At 38.0% G+C, this 18,988-nt stretch overlaps 1 protein-coding gene across 1 annotated transcript in view; it reads right to left on the reverse strand.

The window, feature by feature from the left end:
• gpc5a (glypican 5a) overlaps positions 1-17,111 on the reverse strand; it is a 200,620-nt gene extending 183,509 nt beyond the window's left edge. Inside the window, exons 1-2 of the mRNA XM_088333721.1 lie at positions 16,814-17,111; positions 8,679-8,840 (exon numbers count right to left, since the gene is read on the reverse strand). Coding sequence (XP_088189847.1) covers positions 8,679-8,840; positions 16,814-16,949 — 298 coding nt within the window. The 5' untranslated portion in view covers positions 16,950-17,111. The remainder of the gene's footprint in view (positions 1-8,678; positions 8,841-16,813) is intronic.
• Between the last annotated feature and the right edge of the window lie 1,877 nt (positions 17,112-18,988).

Below are 18,988 nucleotides of genomic sequence, written 5' to 3' on the forward strand. Positions count from 1 at the left end.
GCATAAAAGCTTGAAACTGTAGTCAAGCTAGCATTATAGTAGCATAATAACCTGTTCAATCTTTTTGACGTATGTTTGGCTAAATCTGATTGAAATCTTGTTGACATGTTGAGTTGCGTTTACCCTATCTAATGCGGACTAAAATGTAGCTCTAAACTAGTCTTTGTTGTGATTACGTTACAGTATCTAAATTCAGCCCCTTAAAATTCGTCTTTTCAACGTCTTGAAAGAGACGTTCTTTTAACTTTCGTCTTTCTATCAAAGCTGTCTTTTTAACCAGGTTTGCTAGGCGGAAGGCTACCAAAATTGTAGCGTATAAGTATGCTAACTGTATTCAAGCTAGTATAATAGTAGCGTAATAAAAGCGTGTAATCTTAAAAAGCACCCGTCTTTTGGACGTTGGATTTTGGGCTATTTCTGGTCTGTTTTCTACGTCCATCCATCCATTATCTGAACCGCTTATTCTCAGTGGGGTCGTGGGGGTTCTGGAGCCCATCCCGGCTATCTTGGGGCAGTTGGCAGGGCATACCATGAACTGGTTGCCAGGGCACACCATTCACTCGCTCATTCAAGTGAACTGGCTAATTAACCATGTTTTTGGAATGTGGGAGAAAACCGGACTGCCCAGAGGAAACCCACGCAGACATGGGGAGAACATGCAAACTCCACAGGGGATGCTGCGATAGATGGACTTTAACCCTTGAACCTCTGCACCGTGGGGCTGCATGCTAACCCAGTCGCATTGACGCCCTGTTTTCTACGTCATTTAGTCATAAAATATTTATCTAAAATTGGGTTGTGTTTACCCCTATCTGATTGATCGGTGCACAGCAGAAAAAGTCTTATTTTAAACGTCTTTTAAAACACATTTATTTAACTTTCGCCTTTCTACCAAAGTAGTCTTTTTCAGGGAAACTCTGCTTCTATTTAATGTATTTTAACCATTGTGTGCTGGTTGGGAAATGTGCACTACAGAAATGATTTTTAAGAGAGCCTTCACTAAATATGGCAATACCAAAATATTGTTTTGAAACATGAGCTATTGTCTCTGGTGGTCAGATATCTAATCTGGATATTATTTTAAGACGCAGTTCGGGCCCCACTAAAAATAGAAGGCAGCTCGAGTGGCTAAAAGACATTCCTCGGCGTAAAACTCCGCCCTTCAACCTTTTGCACCCCAAACAAAAATGCCGTCTTTACCAAAGCAGTCAATAATAGAACAAATGGATGTGATGCTTGAATTGAAATATATTTAATCTATAATATTGCTTTTGAGTGTGAGGTCAAGTATAAAATGTGCTTCAAAAAAATCTAATCTCGTTCCTTTGGCGAAAAAAAAAGTTGTTTAGCGTATACATTTTTTTCTTATTTAAATATATTTTTTCTTGTTGTTGTTTTTTTTAGCAAAAAAAAAAAAAAAGCAAATGTTTACTAAAATTAGCAAACAACTGTCCTATATAGAATAGGATAGATTGCTTATTTCAGTTATAGTTAAAGCCCATCTTCCAAAAGTAAATTGCTTCTCTTTATTTATCTTTAAAGAGCATATTATTTTATAAAATGTTTATTTTTTTTAGTACAAAACAATACAAGTTACTTATACAAGCCTTAAACATCCATCCATTATCTGGACCGCTTATCCTCAGTAGGGTCGCGGGGGTGCTGGAGCCCATCCCAGCTATCTTTGGGCAGTGGGCAGGGGACACCCTGAACTGGTCGCCAGCCAGTCACAGGGCACACAGAGACAGACAAGTCACTCGCTCATTTACACCGAGGGACAATTTGGACTGGCTAATTAACCCGACATGAATGTTTTTTTTGAAATGTGGGAGGGAACCGGAGTGCCCGGAGGAAACCCACGCAAGCACGGAGAGAACATGTAAACTCCACACAGGAGGTTCGATCTCATGACCTCAGAACTGTGCCGCACACACGCTGACCACTGCGCCGCTGTGCTGCCCAGCTTAAACATAATTATACAAATCTTAAACATACATTCTATAGAAAATATAGCAGTGGAGCAACTTACAAACAAATTCAACTTATGAACGATTGTCCGGAACTTATCTCGTTCGTAAGTAGGGCAGCGTCTGTATATATATACTTTACATAGGGTTAGGGTTCATTTTTTTTAACACTTTATTGAACATATGCATATACGTTACCATACAAAAATCTTACAATATTGCTTAAACAGTACACTCAAACTCCACGACAAAAATAACCCGAAGCTTTATTCAGTGTTGTGCTTACTTCAGCACGGAAGTGTGTGTTTTGGCTTTACTTGGGGCCGAGTCCCTCAAATCAATTGTGCATGTCAACGTGCAGCTCCGAAAAGAAAACGTTGGCTTCTAAGTACGCATTTCCGCAAAGTGGAGCTAAATGAAACTGAATGAAATGGCACTAAAAATAAAAAACATATTCAGCAGAATACAAGATACAATTAGTTCGTAAGCTAACGGCAAAAAGTGGAAATGACGTCTGATGTGAGCCACGTGGAGGTGGAAAGTAAAAGCGGCACATTTTTCGTGATTTGGAGGTAAACTGATAATTTGGTAAGCAGGTTATTTATAATAAATGGATTTGAATGATACAACTTCGAGGCCGAAGTGTGTTACTCAAGTGAAAGTACTGTTACATCAGAAAAATATTACTCACGTAGAAGTAAAAAGCGATCATCTTAATAATTACATGAGTAAAAGTAAGTGCATGTTGGGCAGATCCTCCACTAAGGGAAGAAAAAACAAGAGAGAATCCCAGCCCGAATTAATAAATGCCATTTTATGCCGGGCCCAAAATCTTACCTCGAGCTAGGAGGAAACTCACGCAGGCACAGGGTGAACATGCAAACTCTGCACAGGTAGGCTGTGGTAGCTTGAATTGAACCCTAGACCTCTGCACTGTAGGGCTGCGTGCAAACCACCCAGTGGCCGTGTCGCCTTCTATCAAAGTATTTTAACCTTTTTTTTTTGAGTAAAACGGAAAAAAAAAACCTTTAAAAATAATATTGTTTTTTTTAATGGGGTTTAAGGTCAATAAATCCCTTAAACCTGGGTCCCAACTCTGGACAGCTTTCTCAAAGGGATACTTTGTTTTTCCAAATAATGTATGGGAAGAAACAGTTTAGCTTAAAGTGTAAAGAAAAGTTCAGTGGACACTAGTTGACTTCTTTTAAAGTACAGCTTGCTCTTCGTCCCTCCCAAAAATAGATAAAAATAAACCAATAACCGAAAACTCTCCCTTTAAGGCTTCACCAAGGACACGAGAAGGTCAAATTGACAGATCAATAAGAAGGTCCTTTTGAAAGTGTCCTGAAAAGCTGACAGTAGTTTATGTGTGCAACTTTATTTGCCTGCCTGGCACGGAGCTGAAACGTTTGGTTGTCATGGGCGGAAGACAAAACTGCAAAGGACGGAGAGAGAAAAAAAAAAGGTCTTTCAAAAGGTCTTGGCGCTGGGAGAAAATCTCCATGCGTTTTCAGTGTCTGCATTCTTCTCATTTTTCAGGGCTTGTATAATAGCCGCTAGCCGCATTAGCATCCTTTTAGTGGCTTTAACACTTTAGGAGTTAATGCTAAATGCTTCTGTAGTTAATGCTAATGTCAAGGCGCTTGAGTACTAATGCTAGCATTGTGGACCTAATTTATCAATGAGCCTCCTGCAGGTCCTTTTCTTCACATGGTTAGTCTGTGCTTTGCCATAATTATTGTTTATTTCTGTTCATTTATTATCTGCACTGCTTATCCTCAGTAGGGTCGCGGGGTAATGGAGCTGTCTCAGCCGTCATCGGGCAGTGGGCAGGGGACACCCGGAACTGGTTGCCAGCCAGTTGCAGGGCACACAGGGACAGACAACTCACTCACTCATTCACACCTAAGGACTATTTGGACCAGGCAATTAACCTGACATGCATGTTTTTGGAATGTGAGAGGAAACCGAAGTGCCCGGAGGGAACCCAGGCAAGCACGGGGAGAACATGCAAACTCCGGACAGGAAGATTAAATCCCATGACCTCAGAACTGTGCCGCGGACACACTAACCACTCCCCACCGTGCCGCCTATATATTTCATTTCTATGATTTATTTAGTTTTTTTTATTTTAACCATTTTTGTGCGCTTGTGTATTAGGTGTTCCAGGTTGTTGGATTTCATTGTCTTATTGTACACTGAATGTTTTTATACAGTACTTAAACGGCAACTGGCTGAAAAGTTTTTTGCAAATAAACTTAGTTTTATTAATGTTGGTGTCTTTAAATCAATGCTAAATCATGTACATTTTCAATTTTTCGTCTAAGTCATGTCAAGTCAAGTCATGTTTATTTGTATAGCCCTTAATCACAAAGAGTCTCAAAGGGCTGCAAAGGTCAAAGACTATTGCAAATTACAGACGATTATGACACCATCCACTTATATTGTCAACATAAAATATAGGTTATTCATATGCTATAGAATAGAAGTATGTTTTAAGCTTGGATTTAAACATTTCCACTGAGGTTGCAGATCGAATCTCAGGGGGAAGAGCATTCCACAGCACCGGGGCCCGAATGGAGAACGCTCTCGAACCTGCCGATCTCTTCTTGGCTCTTGGGATTACTAGTAGACCAGCATTTTCAAAGCGAAGGTTTCGGACCGGAACATAAATCCTTCCCTTTTCCCCTCAAAAGACGATTCATTTTCAAATCATCCCAACCCAACTTTGTTTAATGTCTTATTGAAATGTACAGGACGTTTTGAGATCGCCACCCTGATTAAAATAATGCAGCAGCTATTTATAAGAAACTCTGGAATGAAATAAAAAATATTCCCTTTTTTTTAATAAAACATCAAAAATATACATGCTAAAATCCAAATCCATCCATCCATCATCTGCAACGCTTATCCTCAGAAGGGTTGCGGGGGCGCTGGAGCCCATCCAGGCTATCTTCAAGCAGTGGGCAGGGGACACCCTGAACTGCAGAGCACATAGGGACAGACAACTCACATACACATTCACAGGGACAATTTGAAGCAGTCAATTAACCTGACATGCATGTTCGGAATGTGGGAAAAAAACTGAGTGCCCGGAGGAAACCCACGCAGGCAAGGGGAGAACATGCAAACTCTACACTGGACTTGAACCCCATCTGCACCATGGGGCTGTGCGCTAACCACCCATCCACCGTGCCACCTAAAATCCAAATCGTCATCTATAATTATATCATATAACTTGAGCTCATATTTTCACAAACGCATGCATATTTAGTTGCTAGCATCACCATAGAAGGTAATGCTAAAACAAGTTTGGACAGTTAATGATAGTGTCACATGCCTTATTTACTAAATCTATGGGATGCCCTAACCCTAACCCTAACCCAGGATACAATGTCGCCAACTTAACACATGTGGAATAAAACATTGTTCCGCCTATCTTTATAGCATTTGTGGTGTGTTGTGTAGAGTTATGTAACTGCTGCAAACTGGGTCCCATTGTATACAAGATTTTACAATTTGGGTTAGTGACATTTTTAGACTGATCAAACATTGCTCTGATATTTATTAGGGGAGGAACAAAAACATCGATTCATGTAAAGACGATTTTATACAGTTCCTGGGAAGACGGAGCTAGACATGACCAAAAGCACAGGGTTTTGAAAAATGTGGAATTCGAAAGATTTTAATTTGATACCTTACATTTGTGCTGGGATTTTTTTTTTCTTTTAGAGGCCCTTTTTTATTTTATCATCTTACATTTTTGCTACATTGACATTTCAGTTCATGACATTTTGTGGATGCACAGTGTACATGTTATGGTCTCATTATCATATACAATATCATATACAATCGAATCGTGACTAAAGCCTATCTTGTGTTTTTTTCCTACCTGGCTCCTTTTTGGCCATTACTGCATCAACCTGTGCCTAGGCATTTTCTACAAAAACGACTTAGACTTTGCTTGAAAAACGCATAACCTCTTCAACGAATTACCAGTTGAACCATTATGGTGACTGGCTTGATAATGTGCTGGTGTTCCTCACATGACGTCACTGCTCAGAAAGTCAAGGACGAAAATGCAATATATAGGAAAACAAATGGAATATACAGATGAAATTGTATTATAATTGTTTTATAATTTGAAATTGCATACCTTTCAAGCTGTACGTTTTTGCGGTACAAAGTATGTTTATTATGCATTTTAAGACATGTACGACGTACAAGAAAATCTGTACGGAAAAACGCAAATTTGTCAATTATGGGTACCATCCGGTAAACACCGACTCTCACGAAACGGCAAATCAATCAAGTCAAACGAGTTCGCCGCGGTAGCCTCTATCTCTGTATCGTTGTTTTCGTTGCAAACAAAGCGAGTGGTTTGATGCTACAGTGCGCATGCGTCTGCCGCCTGGGGATTTCCCATCATGCATCATTTCGAAAAAAAAAATATGGTGTACGGGAAAATACGACAGTTTGTACGGGCATGGAGCCGTGGAGGTTGACAGGTATGAAATTGTTTTGTAATTTGAGAATACATTTATCAAGGTTTCTTGATTTTCCTTGCCTTTATGTAGGTTTAAGATCAGCGGATGGTCTAATAATAGTCTGTAGTCTGTAATAGTTTATGGTCTGTGCAGCCCTTTAAGACTACTTGTGATTAAGGGCTTTACAAATAAACATGACTTGACTTAAGTGTATATAAAGTGCAACGATTATACACAAATAAGTATGGTAGCTCTTACTGTAGTATTAATTCCATGCCCCTTAAAATACGGTGCGCCATACAACGCAGGAATTATGGTAATTTCATTTTTTCTTTACGTTTATATTGTTATTTAATTACATCCATATGTATTACATATACGAATAAGTAGTACTTACTAAATTACTTACGCGTTACCCTAGGTGTTTATCCCCCGCTATACGGCACTTTCACTTTGAGATCTCCACAACAGTAGGGATTCATGCTGTATTCCGGAGTTCCACTGAATTTAAGTTAAACCCTGTCCAGAAAGTACATTTCCTATGAAAAATTGAAAATGGTCGGAAATATTCTAATTAATCTCCCCCAGTGGCATGGTGTCAGCAGCACAGTTCTGAGGTCATGGGTTCAAATCCAGCTACCAGCCTTCGTGTGCGGAGTTTGCATGTTCTTCTCGTGCCTATGTGGTTTCCTCTGGAAACTCTGGTTTCCTCCCACATTCCAAAAACAGGCAGGGAAGGTTAATTGAGGACTCCAAATTGTGCCTAGGGGTGAATGAGCAAGTGAATTGTCTGTGCCCTGTGACCAATGTTCCCTGTAATTTTCCACGGGTCTGAGCGTTCACACAAAGTCGGTGAGCAACGCTTGAAACAACAGTGAGCAACAGCAATCCCAAGTGTGGCAACTAAGTCATTTTCAAACATGTTCAAAACTTGACATCATGTTACATTTTGCTGAGTTTCCGGCAATGCAAAATTATTTTTCTCTTTTGAATGAATTGACTCATGTACTATTGCAAAGGTTGTACGGCCTACAAACGTCGTTTGTTCTTACAATTCTTTCACAAGAAATCCATTTCTTTTTTTTCCTGATATATTTTGTCGCATAATATTAACATTTTTGGGGGCTTATTTAGTCGGTTGGAAGATACAGAACTGTACTTGATTACATTTTTTAGTGGAAGCACAATGTTGGCAACAAGATTCACTTGATATGATTGGAAATTATTTGAATGCAACACAAATTTTTTCTTCTTTTTTCCGTGTTTTTTTTCAACTTTTTTTTTAATTTTTTAAAACCACATTGTGTTTATTTTTTCCGAGCTGTTACTTTTTTCTTTTTGTTCTCTATTTACTTTTTTCCTACATTTCTTTCTTTTTTTCTGGCTTTTTTCTAAATTTTTCCTTCTTTTTTTCTCTTTCTTTTGTTTCATTTTTTCTCAGCTTTTCACTACTTTTTCATTTTGGTATTTTTTTTTTTTTCTATTCCCCCCTTCCTTTAAGTCATTGTGTGCATAATTTTACATAATAGTTGGTCATGTTGGGATTAAAGAAGCAAAAACAACCTGAAGAGCCGTTTAGGACCCGAAAGAGCCGGTTCATTTTAGTGAGCCGAGCCGAAGAAGCCGGTTCTTGACAAATTCTACAAACTTTACTCAACTCCGTTTTACTTCGACTCAACTTCAAAATACCGCATTTAGGACACAACGTCAGGGGAACCCGTGTATTTTTACCTTCATGCACTGTAACTTTGACTTAAGTCGCTTCTTAATTAGTAATTTTGAGCCCTGATTTTTGTGCGCTGGCTAGATTTTCATGTGCGCTGAGAATGTGCGAGCAATGCCCAATTGCGCACGCGCACAGTTTAGAGGGAACACTGCCTGTGAGCTCCTGGCAACCAGTTCAGGGTGTCCCCTGCCCACTGCCCGAAGATAGCTGGGATGGGCTACAGCAGCCCCTCGACCTTGGTGTGGATACGCAGGGCAGGTAGTGGATGGATGGATCATCCCCCTCTTAAATTTTTAGAGAAATATTTTTGCCCTATCGCCTCCAAGAGAGCTTTATTCAGAAGCCGACAAGCTGCTTGATCTCATCGAGGGAGGCAACAGATGCTCTTGTTTGCTTTGAAGAGGGCCATCACACCAACGCTTTCTCTCCCCCCCCCTTTTTTTAAGGACCCTCATCAGTCTCCATTTAACGTCTCGGTGGGAACGGGCTGAGCTTTACCTTGAAAGGTGGCCAAGTGGCGTGAGATGAGAAACTTGAGGCTGGAGCTTGAAGTCTGAAGGAGGTTTTCGATGTCTCGCCGTGCTGCGATCTGGTACCGTTCCTCCATTTTTTTGGTGCAGCATGTCTGGCTTTTAGACTTGCATACTTGAAGATCTGAACCTAAGATTTTCAAAGTAAAAATATGGAACAGAATCAAACTTTAACATACCGCTTTTTTCTCATGAAAAACGGCCACAGATTTTTTTTCCGCTTTTTCAAATTTAAACAATAAAAATCTTAACTCGATACTAGTATTCTAGTCCACGGCTGCTTTATTTTGAAGCAAGAAGTCTTTGTGCAAGAATGAAGTGCCCCAACGATTGCATTAGATTTCCGTTTTGGTAAAAGTTTGCCACTTCCGATTAAAAAAGAGCACATGTTCTTGGAATGTTTATGCGAGAGAGATAAACTAAAAAGAAAAATTCAGAATTCACAATGCATGTTTTTCTAACGATTTATTTGTGTGATGTAGCTGCAAATAAGTATTTGAACACCTGAGAAAATTAATGTTAATATTTAGTTAATATTTCCTGTAGTCTTTCACCAAGTTTGCACCCACTGCAGGAGGGATCTCGGCCTACTCCTCCACACAGATCTTCTCTAGATCCGTTTCTGGGCTGTCGCTGAGAAACACGGAGTTTGAGCTCCTCCAAAGATTTTCGATTGGGTTCAGGTCTGGAGACTGGCTGGGTCATGCTAAAACCTTGATATGCTTCTTACAAAGCCACTCCTTGATTTTCCTGGCTGTGTGCTTAGGGTCATTGTCGTGTTGGAGGATCCAGCCACGACCCATCTTCAATGCTCTGACTGAGGGAAGGAAGTTGTTCCCCAAATCTCACAATACGGCCCCAGTCATCTTCTCTAATGCGTTGCACTCTTTCTGTCTCATTTCTGATCATTGCTGCAACAGTGGACCTTTTTTCACCAAGCTGCTTGGGAATTGCTCCGTAGCCCTTTCCAGCCTTGTGGAGGTGTACAATTTTGTCTCTGGTGTCTTTTGACAGCTCTTTGGTCTTCTCCATGTTACAAGGTAAAGTCTTACTGATTGTATGGGGTGGAGAGGTGTCTTTAGGCAGCATACAACCTCAAAAAGGTGCATCTGGTTCAGGATGATACATGGAGTGCAGGTGGACTTCTAATGGGCGGACAAACAGGTCTTTCAGGGTCAGAATTCTAGATGATACACAGGTCTTCAAATACTTATTTGCAGCTATAATCACACAAATAAATCGTTGAAATATCATGCATTGTGATTTTGTGGATTTTCCTTTTTAGTTTTTCCCTCTCAGAGTGGACATGCATCTACGATGAAAATTTCAGACCCCTCCATAATTTCTAAATGGGAGAAATAGCAAAATAGCAGGGCATTCAAATACTCATTTTCTTCACTGTATGTGCCAAATGGTAGCTCATTTTGCTCATTTGAAGAGGTTTTTTTGTAATATAATAGTAAAAATGTTGAAAATCAAGTTGAACTTTTGTAAAATAAGAAAAAAAAATTTATAATGAGGAAATTGATATACCAGGGGGAAAAGACAATTTTAATTAAATATATGATTTATTGACTTGATTTACTAGATTTTCTTTTCTTTTCGCTCCAAAAATTATTTCAAAAACAATTACCATTGGTATAATTTTTTGCTCGTTTTCTTAATTTTGTCATCATTTTGCTGGTATAAGAAGTAAGAAAAAAAAAGTAAAAGAAGACTTTTATAAAATCATATTGTAACACGATAAAAAATGTTTTGATAAAGAAAATGATCTGACAATAGCAAAAAGAGAAAAATACTTGGAAAGATGATTATTTTGTTTTCTCACTCATTTTTTCCCCCTTACAATTCTTCTCATCCCATTTTTTTTTATTTTACTAATAAATGTCACTTGTTTCTCTACCTAAATAAATAAAAATGATAAATTACCTTGTCAGATAATTGTAAGACATTTCATAAAATCAAATTTAATATTTAGTAAAAAAAAATAGGGCAGATTTCAGATTATTCTTCTAATCTTCAAAATCACTTTTTACTGAAATGTGAAGAAATAATATAAGCAACTAAAAATAAACAATTTTGCTTTAAATAAATATATATTTTTGGTCAAACAAATCGGTTGAATTATCTGTAATATGCCATATCATACAGTCAGGGTTGGGTAGGGTAACTTTGACTTGTTCACTTTCAATTACTTTTGGATTACTCCAATACCCAAATATGCTAATAAAAGACAAAATAAACTAAATATGAATAATATGATGACTCACAACACGTGGTAAGCTTTCTCTCCTGGCTTTGATCACTTTGATCTCCGGCAAAACGAACATAAAATGCGACAGAAACAAAATGAAAATAAATCCAAACAGCTTGCCAACATCATTTTTGCCGTTCCATTTATTCCGTTACTCCCCAAGCCTGCACAAAATGTAGTCATTTTAGTCATATTTAGTTTCTTTTGTCTTTTATTAGCATATTTGGTATTGGAGTAATCCAAAAGTAATTGAAAGTAATCCAATTAAAGTAACCCTACCCAACCCTGCATACAGTGTTATGGACAAACATCATATGTCATAAAGGGGAAAAAACATTAAAACATAAATGACATCAAAATATTGTTCTAACTTTACTAGGCAAAAACAAGTTTAAAATAGAATGAAAAAATAATGAAAATAATAGTAAAATAATAATATTGAATAGTATCTACAATTGAGAGAGCATTATTTTTACATATTATTTATTTATCTATTGATGCAGTGTATATTTTACTGTGACGTGAAATGTAATTTCCTTTAGATTACTTCGAATGAAGAGATGTAAAAGCCTTTATTTTTAAACAACAAAGATTATTCTTCTTTAGCAAAGCAAGAAAACCCACACATGATGATTTATTGTGACGCGTGTGACATGATGGAGATGTCGTGAGATTTTCCAGCGCAATCGAACGTCAACAATCTTCCATGCGGGACATGGGAGACATCTTGAAAGCGAGCAAACGCTTCTCGGGCATGTCGAGACAAGGTGGAAAAAGAACCTCGGACAGACTACTTGTGAGGTTGCTAGCGGACGTGGAGGAATTTCAAATCTTTCCAAAACAAGCTGAAATCGGCGTTGCATCTCGATGTTTTTGCATGGAATACTGCACGGGACAGTGGGAAACAAATTCTTCCTGTTGACCTTTTGTAATCCCGATGAACCCCTCTCGAAATTGGGAAACTTATGAATTGTGTTTTCCACCGACTCACTTGTAATCCTCTGCTTTTTATGAAGAATTTAAAAGAGAATCCTGGTTGGAAATGTTTATTATTTCCATTTTGAGTTGTACAGTAGACCCTCATGTTACGACAGTCTCGACTTACACGGTTTGTATCTCAAGATGTGGAATACTATGATTTTTTGGCTCTACATTAAATCATTTTCCACACCATACAACTTCAGCAACACTGCATCTTCCCCACCATAAGTCATCAACAAAATGGCTTCTTTAGCTCACAATGTTTTTACGTTACAGGCAGGTTAAAAAAGCATCTACTGAAAAATGAAAATCTGCAAGAAACAAAAGACCATCGGCTGAAAAAAATGATCATCCACTGGGAAAAAAATGAGCATCCGCTGGAAAATAACAACTTATCATTTTATCATGTGGTTACTATGTTATTACCGGTTTAATTATTGTAAGAAGACTCAGTAAACACCTAAAAATGTTACTATAAAATCACAATCACCCAACACTGGTGAGCTATTTTCAGAACAGTTTCACTGGCACCTCAGTTGTCTTTAAGCGGCTCCTGTAAGCCCGCGGGCACCACATTGGCAACCCCTGTGCTAGAGTATAAAAAGCATCCAGTGAAAAAAAAATGAGCATCTGCTGGACAAAATGAGCATCCACCGTGAAAAAAATGAATATGTGCTTGAAGAATTAGCAACTGCTGGAAAAAATGAGTGCTTGCTCGTAAAAATAAGCATCTGCGGGAAAAATATTAGCATTCGCTTGAAAAAAGGCATTTTCTAGAAAAAAAGCATTTGCTGTAAAAATTGAGCATCTTCTGCCGATGGTTCTAATTTGGGTGTTACTTGTACATTCAAAAAGTTGAGCATCGCCACGATCAGGGTTGGGTAGGGTTACTTTAACATGATTACTTTCAATTACTTTTGGATTACTCCAATACCAAATATGCTAATAAAAGACAAAAGAAACTGAATATGAATAAAATGACTACATTTTGTGCAGTCTAGGGAAGTAACGGAATAAATGGAACGGCAAAAATGATGTTGGCAAGCTGTTTGGATTTATTTTCATTTTGTTTCTGTCGCATTTTATGTTAGTTTTGCCGGAGATCAAAGAGATCAAAGCCAGGAGAGAAAGCTTACCACGTGTTGTGGGTCATCATTTTATTCATATTTAGTTTATTTTGTCTTTTATTAGCATATTTGGTATTGGAGTAATCCAAAAGTAATTGAAAGTAATCAAGTTAAAGTAACTCTACCCAACCCTGGTTACAGGTACAATATGATGGGGTTTTTTGGCTTCACGTTATAGCATTTTCCCCACCACACAACATAAGCAACAGTGTCCCTCGCTAACAATGTTTTCACCTTACTACCGGTAAATGAAAGTTTTCCGGACCCCTATTCTGGCATTCCACCCGACAATTGGACATCAGCAACACAGCGTCCCTAGCTTAAAATTGTTTCAAGTTATGAGTGGAATACCATGTTTACTCCAACCTATGTTACAGCATTTTCCCCATCATAAGTCATCAACAAAATGGCTACTCTAGCTCACGATATTTTCACGTTACAAGCACAATATGATAGAGTTTTTTGGCTTCACGTTACGGCATTTTCCCTATCATTTGACACCAGGAACACAAAAACCCTAGCTTACAATGTTTTGACCAATACAAGTGGAATACTGTACTATATTTTTTCAGCCCCAGGTTATGGCGGTTTCCCCACTATACGACATCAGCAACATGGTGTCCCTAGCTTCCGATGTTTTCACGTTACGATGTATGATAATATAATATTTTTTGTAGCGTACTTTGGGCATTTTCCCCACCTTATGACAGAACAACCAATAATTTTTGTGTGGCCAAAAATTTTTTCAAACTTTCAAATTTTGTGGTGTTGGTGCATATGACGTCTTTGAGGTGCCTGTCTACTATTGGTCAACATCATGTAAGATGCTGGTGTGCTTTTGGTTTATGTTAATGTCGATATGCTATTGGCTGAACTACCTCCCATAATGATATTTTTCTCCACTCTTTCAAAACAGTACTTTCTTTTTGTACCATATTTGTTTGCTATGGGTCCAGAGACTTGAAGTGAAGCTAATGGAGATCAAAAACATGATGACCATAGAAACAAGGCTTGCGATTGACAAGGAATATGAAAAAGACTCTTGCATCGCTACCCTCGCATAGAAATAAGGCTGTAACCGATCGACAATCAGGACAATTGTTAAATATAAGCAGACGATTAAATCAAGGAAATCTAGGGGAATGACGATTCTCACAAGTTTGAAAGTTGAAAGTTTGGGGTGTAATCCGCTATATTCCATTTCTGCATTAACCAAGACATCATTAATACTTTAGTACGTGACAGTCTTTTTTAAGATTTTGGGAGTCTAAATTTGGACCAGATTAGAAGAAGTAAACATACCAATGACTATTTAGACAAATACATTTCGTCTATGTAAAGCTTAATCCAAGACAATTTTAGACATCCATTTAGGACCAAAACAAGTTTAAAACTGACCAGAGCAGATTTAGCCCAAAATCAAATGTTCAGTGCCTGGGGGGATGAGCCTACATATATTTCCAATACCCCCAAAAATCCAGATGTCATCTGGTTAGGTCTGTTTTACACATAATTAAGTCTAAAAAGAAATGTCTATAATTGTTTTCTGTTATGGTCATCCAACGTGGACCAATTTGGACCAAGACGGCTAGTTAACTTTACCTCGTGTAGGTTTTAGATCAGGGGATGGTGTCATAATAGTCTGTGGTTTGCAATTATCTGTTGTCTGTGCAGCCCTTTGAGACTGTTAGTGGTTAAGGGCTAAACAAATAAACATGACTTGACTTGACTTAATGTGGTCCAAAATTAGCGTTAACAAGTGGTCTTTTTAACATGGTGAAGAATAAGTCTTTTTAACTTTTCTTTTTAAACAAATAAAGATGTCTTTTGGATGGATATTTGACGCCTTTTTAACGCCCTATGTACTTAATCTCAACTATATTTTACTGGGTTGGAAATTCATTTGGACCTTGAATTCTGACTGAATTCGGTCTGGTGCGCTTAAAACACGATTTAGTCCATAAACAAATGAAATTGTGTCTTTATAGGCTCAATTAATGTAGACCAAATGGTCTCCCAATACAATCATTGTTACCTCGTCATAGGTGGTCTAAATTTAGCCACCAAAAAGTCCTACCTTTACTTTTCCACCAAATAAATACATATTTTTGATCAGTTTGCACACAGGTAGTTTTGATTTTGCTTAATGATAAAATATTTAGTCTAAAAATAGTCTCTTGTTGTGTTTTTGTCAAATTTAGCCCCAGGAAAAATGTAGTCTTTAAAAACTTTATCCCACCAAAATAAAAACGTCTTTTTGTGTTTTTTAACGTCCTTTTAACATATTTTCAACCAGTTTGCACCAGGTGGGTTACCTTTAACTAGGCTAATAGTAATAATAAAAGACTTAGTTCAAAAGTATTATTTTTGGTGCTTTAATTTCATCTTATTTGGTCCAAATTTAGCCCACCAGAAGTAGTCTTTTTAAGATCCTGTATTAGATGTGTTTTCAACCTCATCAAGAATGTTTTGGAGTCTTTTTTTCTGCTAGTTTGTCGCAGGTGGGTTAGTTTAACTGGGCTAAAAATAATACAGTAGCTCTTGTTTTAATGTGTATTATACCTCGAGTTATTGTTACTAAATTGGCGGCAAGGCGTAATCGGTGACTGAGTGCATCACTGATCATAGTGGTTACAATACAATATCTGGTCCCGCATTAGTCCGTCGTTGCATACCTGTCAGCCTGTACGTTTTTGCCGTGCAAAGTACGTTTATTATGCATTTAAAGACATGTACGACGTACAAGAAAATCTGTACAGAAAAACGCATATTTGTCAATTATGGGTACCATCCGGTATACACCGGCTATCACCAAACGGCAAATCAATCAAGTCAAACGAGTTCGCCGCGGTAGCCTCTATCTCTGTATCGTTTTTTTTTTCGTTACAAACGAAGCGAGCGGTTTGATGCGACTGTGCATATGCGTCTGCCGCCTGGTGATTTCCCATCATGCATCATTCCGTGGTAGTTGTGTAGTGAAAGGAAGTCCGTCTCTTTTTAGAGAACCGGCTTTTTCGACTCAACTCATTAAAGAGAGCCGGCTCTCAACCGGCTCACTTGCTTTGATGCAATATATTACGAATTATTATGTCATATTAAGAAGTTAAGAAAAAAAGGATGTATAAAAGGAGAAAATGAAAAGAGACAGGTTTGTAGTTATCCCTTTAACCGGTATATTACCAACGATAATTTAATGCAGAAAATTAATAATTTGAGTAAGAAAATTCTACTTAATTTTTTTTTGCATTTATTTTTTCCTTCTACAGTGAAAGTCCAAGCTACTTATTTTTGAGCTTTTTTATAATAAACCTCATTCATGTCGAGCAACTCAGTATCTCACAACAAAATGTATCATATATATTGTAACACATGCATATATGTTACAATACATATGATATAACGAAACACATGTACAATATAACATGTTAAACTACATAAACACATTTGGAAAAACATATGGTGTAAGATTTTTTGTATTTTGTAAGGGAAAATACGACAGTTTGTAAGGGCATGGAGCCCTGGAGCTTGACAGGTATGGTTGTTGTGTTTAGTCTTCTTTTCCCCACAAAAAGTCGTCTTTTCAACATCTTAGACATTTTTCCAACAAACTAGAGGAGTCTTTTGGACTGAACTTTGACGTATTTTTAGCGTCTTTTGACATCTTAAAAATGGACTTAACATACGAGTTTAAATGACTAGGTTTGGGTGCAAAATCAGAGTCCACAAATCCGACACACGTACCTGGCCTGGGACTCAAAGGTAGCATCTGGTTGGGTCCGATTTGCCTCATCTGGAAAACTTTCCCAACTTCGTCGCACTTTTGAAGGTTCCCCAAAGAGAAGGCGAAACAACACGCCAGGAAAAAACATCGAAACATCGTAGAAATAATTTGCGCTGCTCCGATCCAGAAACTGGTGAAGTATTCGCGTCGGTTTCAGGTGAGCCTTTGGCTACATGGTTGCTTTTCCGAATCCGGTGTCAATCGGTGGAGGAAGAAGGCTTCACATCCCCGTCAGTGAAAAGTTAAAGCGATATGAGACTGAGGGACGTTTTTGGTCCCGCTCAAGTTGGCAGAGGCGGTTCCTGGCACCTGTTCGCTTCTGGAGAGGCGGGGTGGGATGCTGCCCTCTAGAGGACGAATGATGACAGTACACCCTACTGTAACCCAATAAATTATGGATAACTAGAAGGTTGTATTTCAATTTAAGTATTTTAATATAAATAAGTCAGGTACATAATTGTTCTCCTCTGTATTATTCAGTCATTTGCATCATGACTCATTTCCTCTTGAAATAAGAAACATTTTATATTGTATTTAACATATTTTTTCAATAAAATGTTTAATCTTCACATAGTTGGCGTTTTTTCTACTTGACTAATTTAATATGCTCAACGCATTTTCTTTAATGAGCTGATACTTAAAAAATGGTCTGCTCATCGTTTCTACAAGCCATATCAGAGTTGTAGTTTGGAACGTCATTTTTCTATTTTTTTTCCGCTATATATCTAACTTTGTACAAATGCATATTATTACATTATTTCTGTTTAAGTACAAGAAAACGGTTTAGTCAAATAACTTCAAACAAATCTGCGTGGTAACTAAATCTAGATTCTAGACTATTCGAAATCTGATACGCGCGCTTATGTGGTTTACAGACTCAAGGCTTTTGAGCCAATTTTCGTGAAAATACACACAGCAGTACTTAGGGCCTCTGGGAGTGTCTTTAGCCAGGTTTCGTGTCAAGCCACTCCCTGAATTGACCCCCCCCCCCAATAAATACTAACAAAAGGAATAAACATGTAACAGCTCTGGAGATGCATGCATACTACTCTTTGGCACTCTGTAGTGGCTCCCAAGCACTTTTTCAAAAATCCAAAGCCCCAACAAGCCATTTTGCTAGTTTAGGAAATAATGCTCAGTATTTTTATCTGCCATAACAGAGTTGTGGCATTTATCAGCATTTTTAACTACCAGGAAACAGCAACCTTTTCAAGTGATGAAATACCCTCTTTGCATCTATGGGCTATTTACATTCAGTGGAGGTAGAAAGAGAGGATCACAGATTATTGTTTTCATTGTTTTATACATTGGATTATTAAGCAAACATGGTAAATGATGGCAGCTTCAACACAATGAATGATTTATAATACTTTATTTAAAAAGAGATTCAAAAAATATTGCATACTTACAAAGTTCATGTCAAAAAAAAGATAAACATATGTATAAGAGGTCACAGATGAAGCCAGTCTGACCATATCTTTCTTATACAGGCCGGGACAAGTGCAATACCTCAAAGGAATACAGCATTGCTACAAATCCCCACCTGCACAAAAAGACGATTCCACAAGCAGGTCATAAATACGAACTAATGGGGTTATTTAAATAAAATAAGCGATATTTCATGCACTTAATCAGTTTTGCATGGATTTGCACAGCACACAACAGTAAAGCTGAATGCAAACCAGCAAAACTGAACAAGAGATGACAATCATAACTGAAAACTGTTGTAGTTGCATGCCACTGGACGAGAATGTTAGTTAGAAATACTTCAAGTGCTCACATTGCAGTAGATAGGGGAAAAACACTACCTGCACTATAAGCACTTTAGTACTGCTGAACTTATTGGAAGAAAAAAAACAAAAGGGGACGTAAAGTCAAACACCCGGCACAAGAAAGTGAGTTAAGACAGCGGGGAAGGGGCCACACAGCTAAAAAGATCCAAACAGGTGGAGAGCAAGCAGGCCACCATCAGTTTTGCATAGATTTGCACAACTCATCTATTCTTGTAGTGCAACTATGCAAAACTAGCAGAGAACTGCGAGACATTTCAGCCCAATTAGAAAATTAGGATTGGTGTGGTGGCGCGGATCACAGCCCCTTATGCCAGAAGGAGCACTTAGGGCAGTAGGTGCTAG

Source organism: Urocampus carinirostris, chromosome 4, assembly GCF_059441175.1.
Source record: "Urocampus carinirostris isolate Australia breed hairy pipefish chromosome 4, RoL_Ucar_1.0, whole genome shotgun sequence".
In the NCBI taxonomy this organism is placed as follows: Eukaryota; Metazoa; Chordata; class Actinopteri; order Syngnathiformes; family Syngnathidae; genus Urocampus; species Urocampus carinirostris.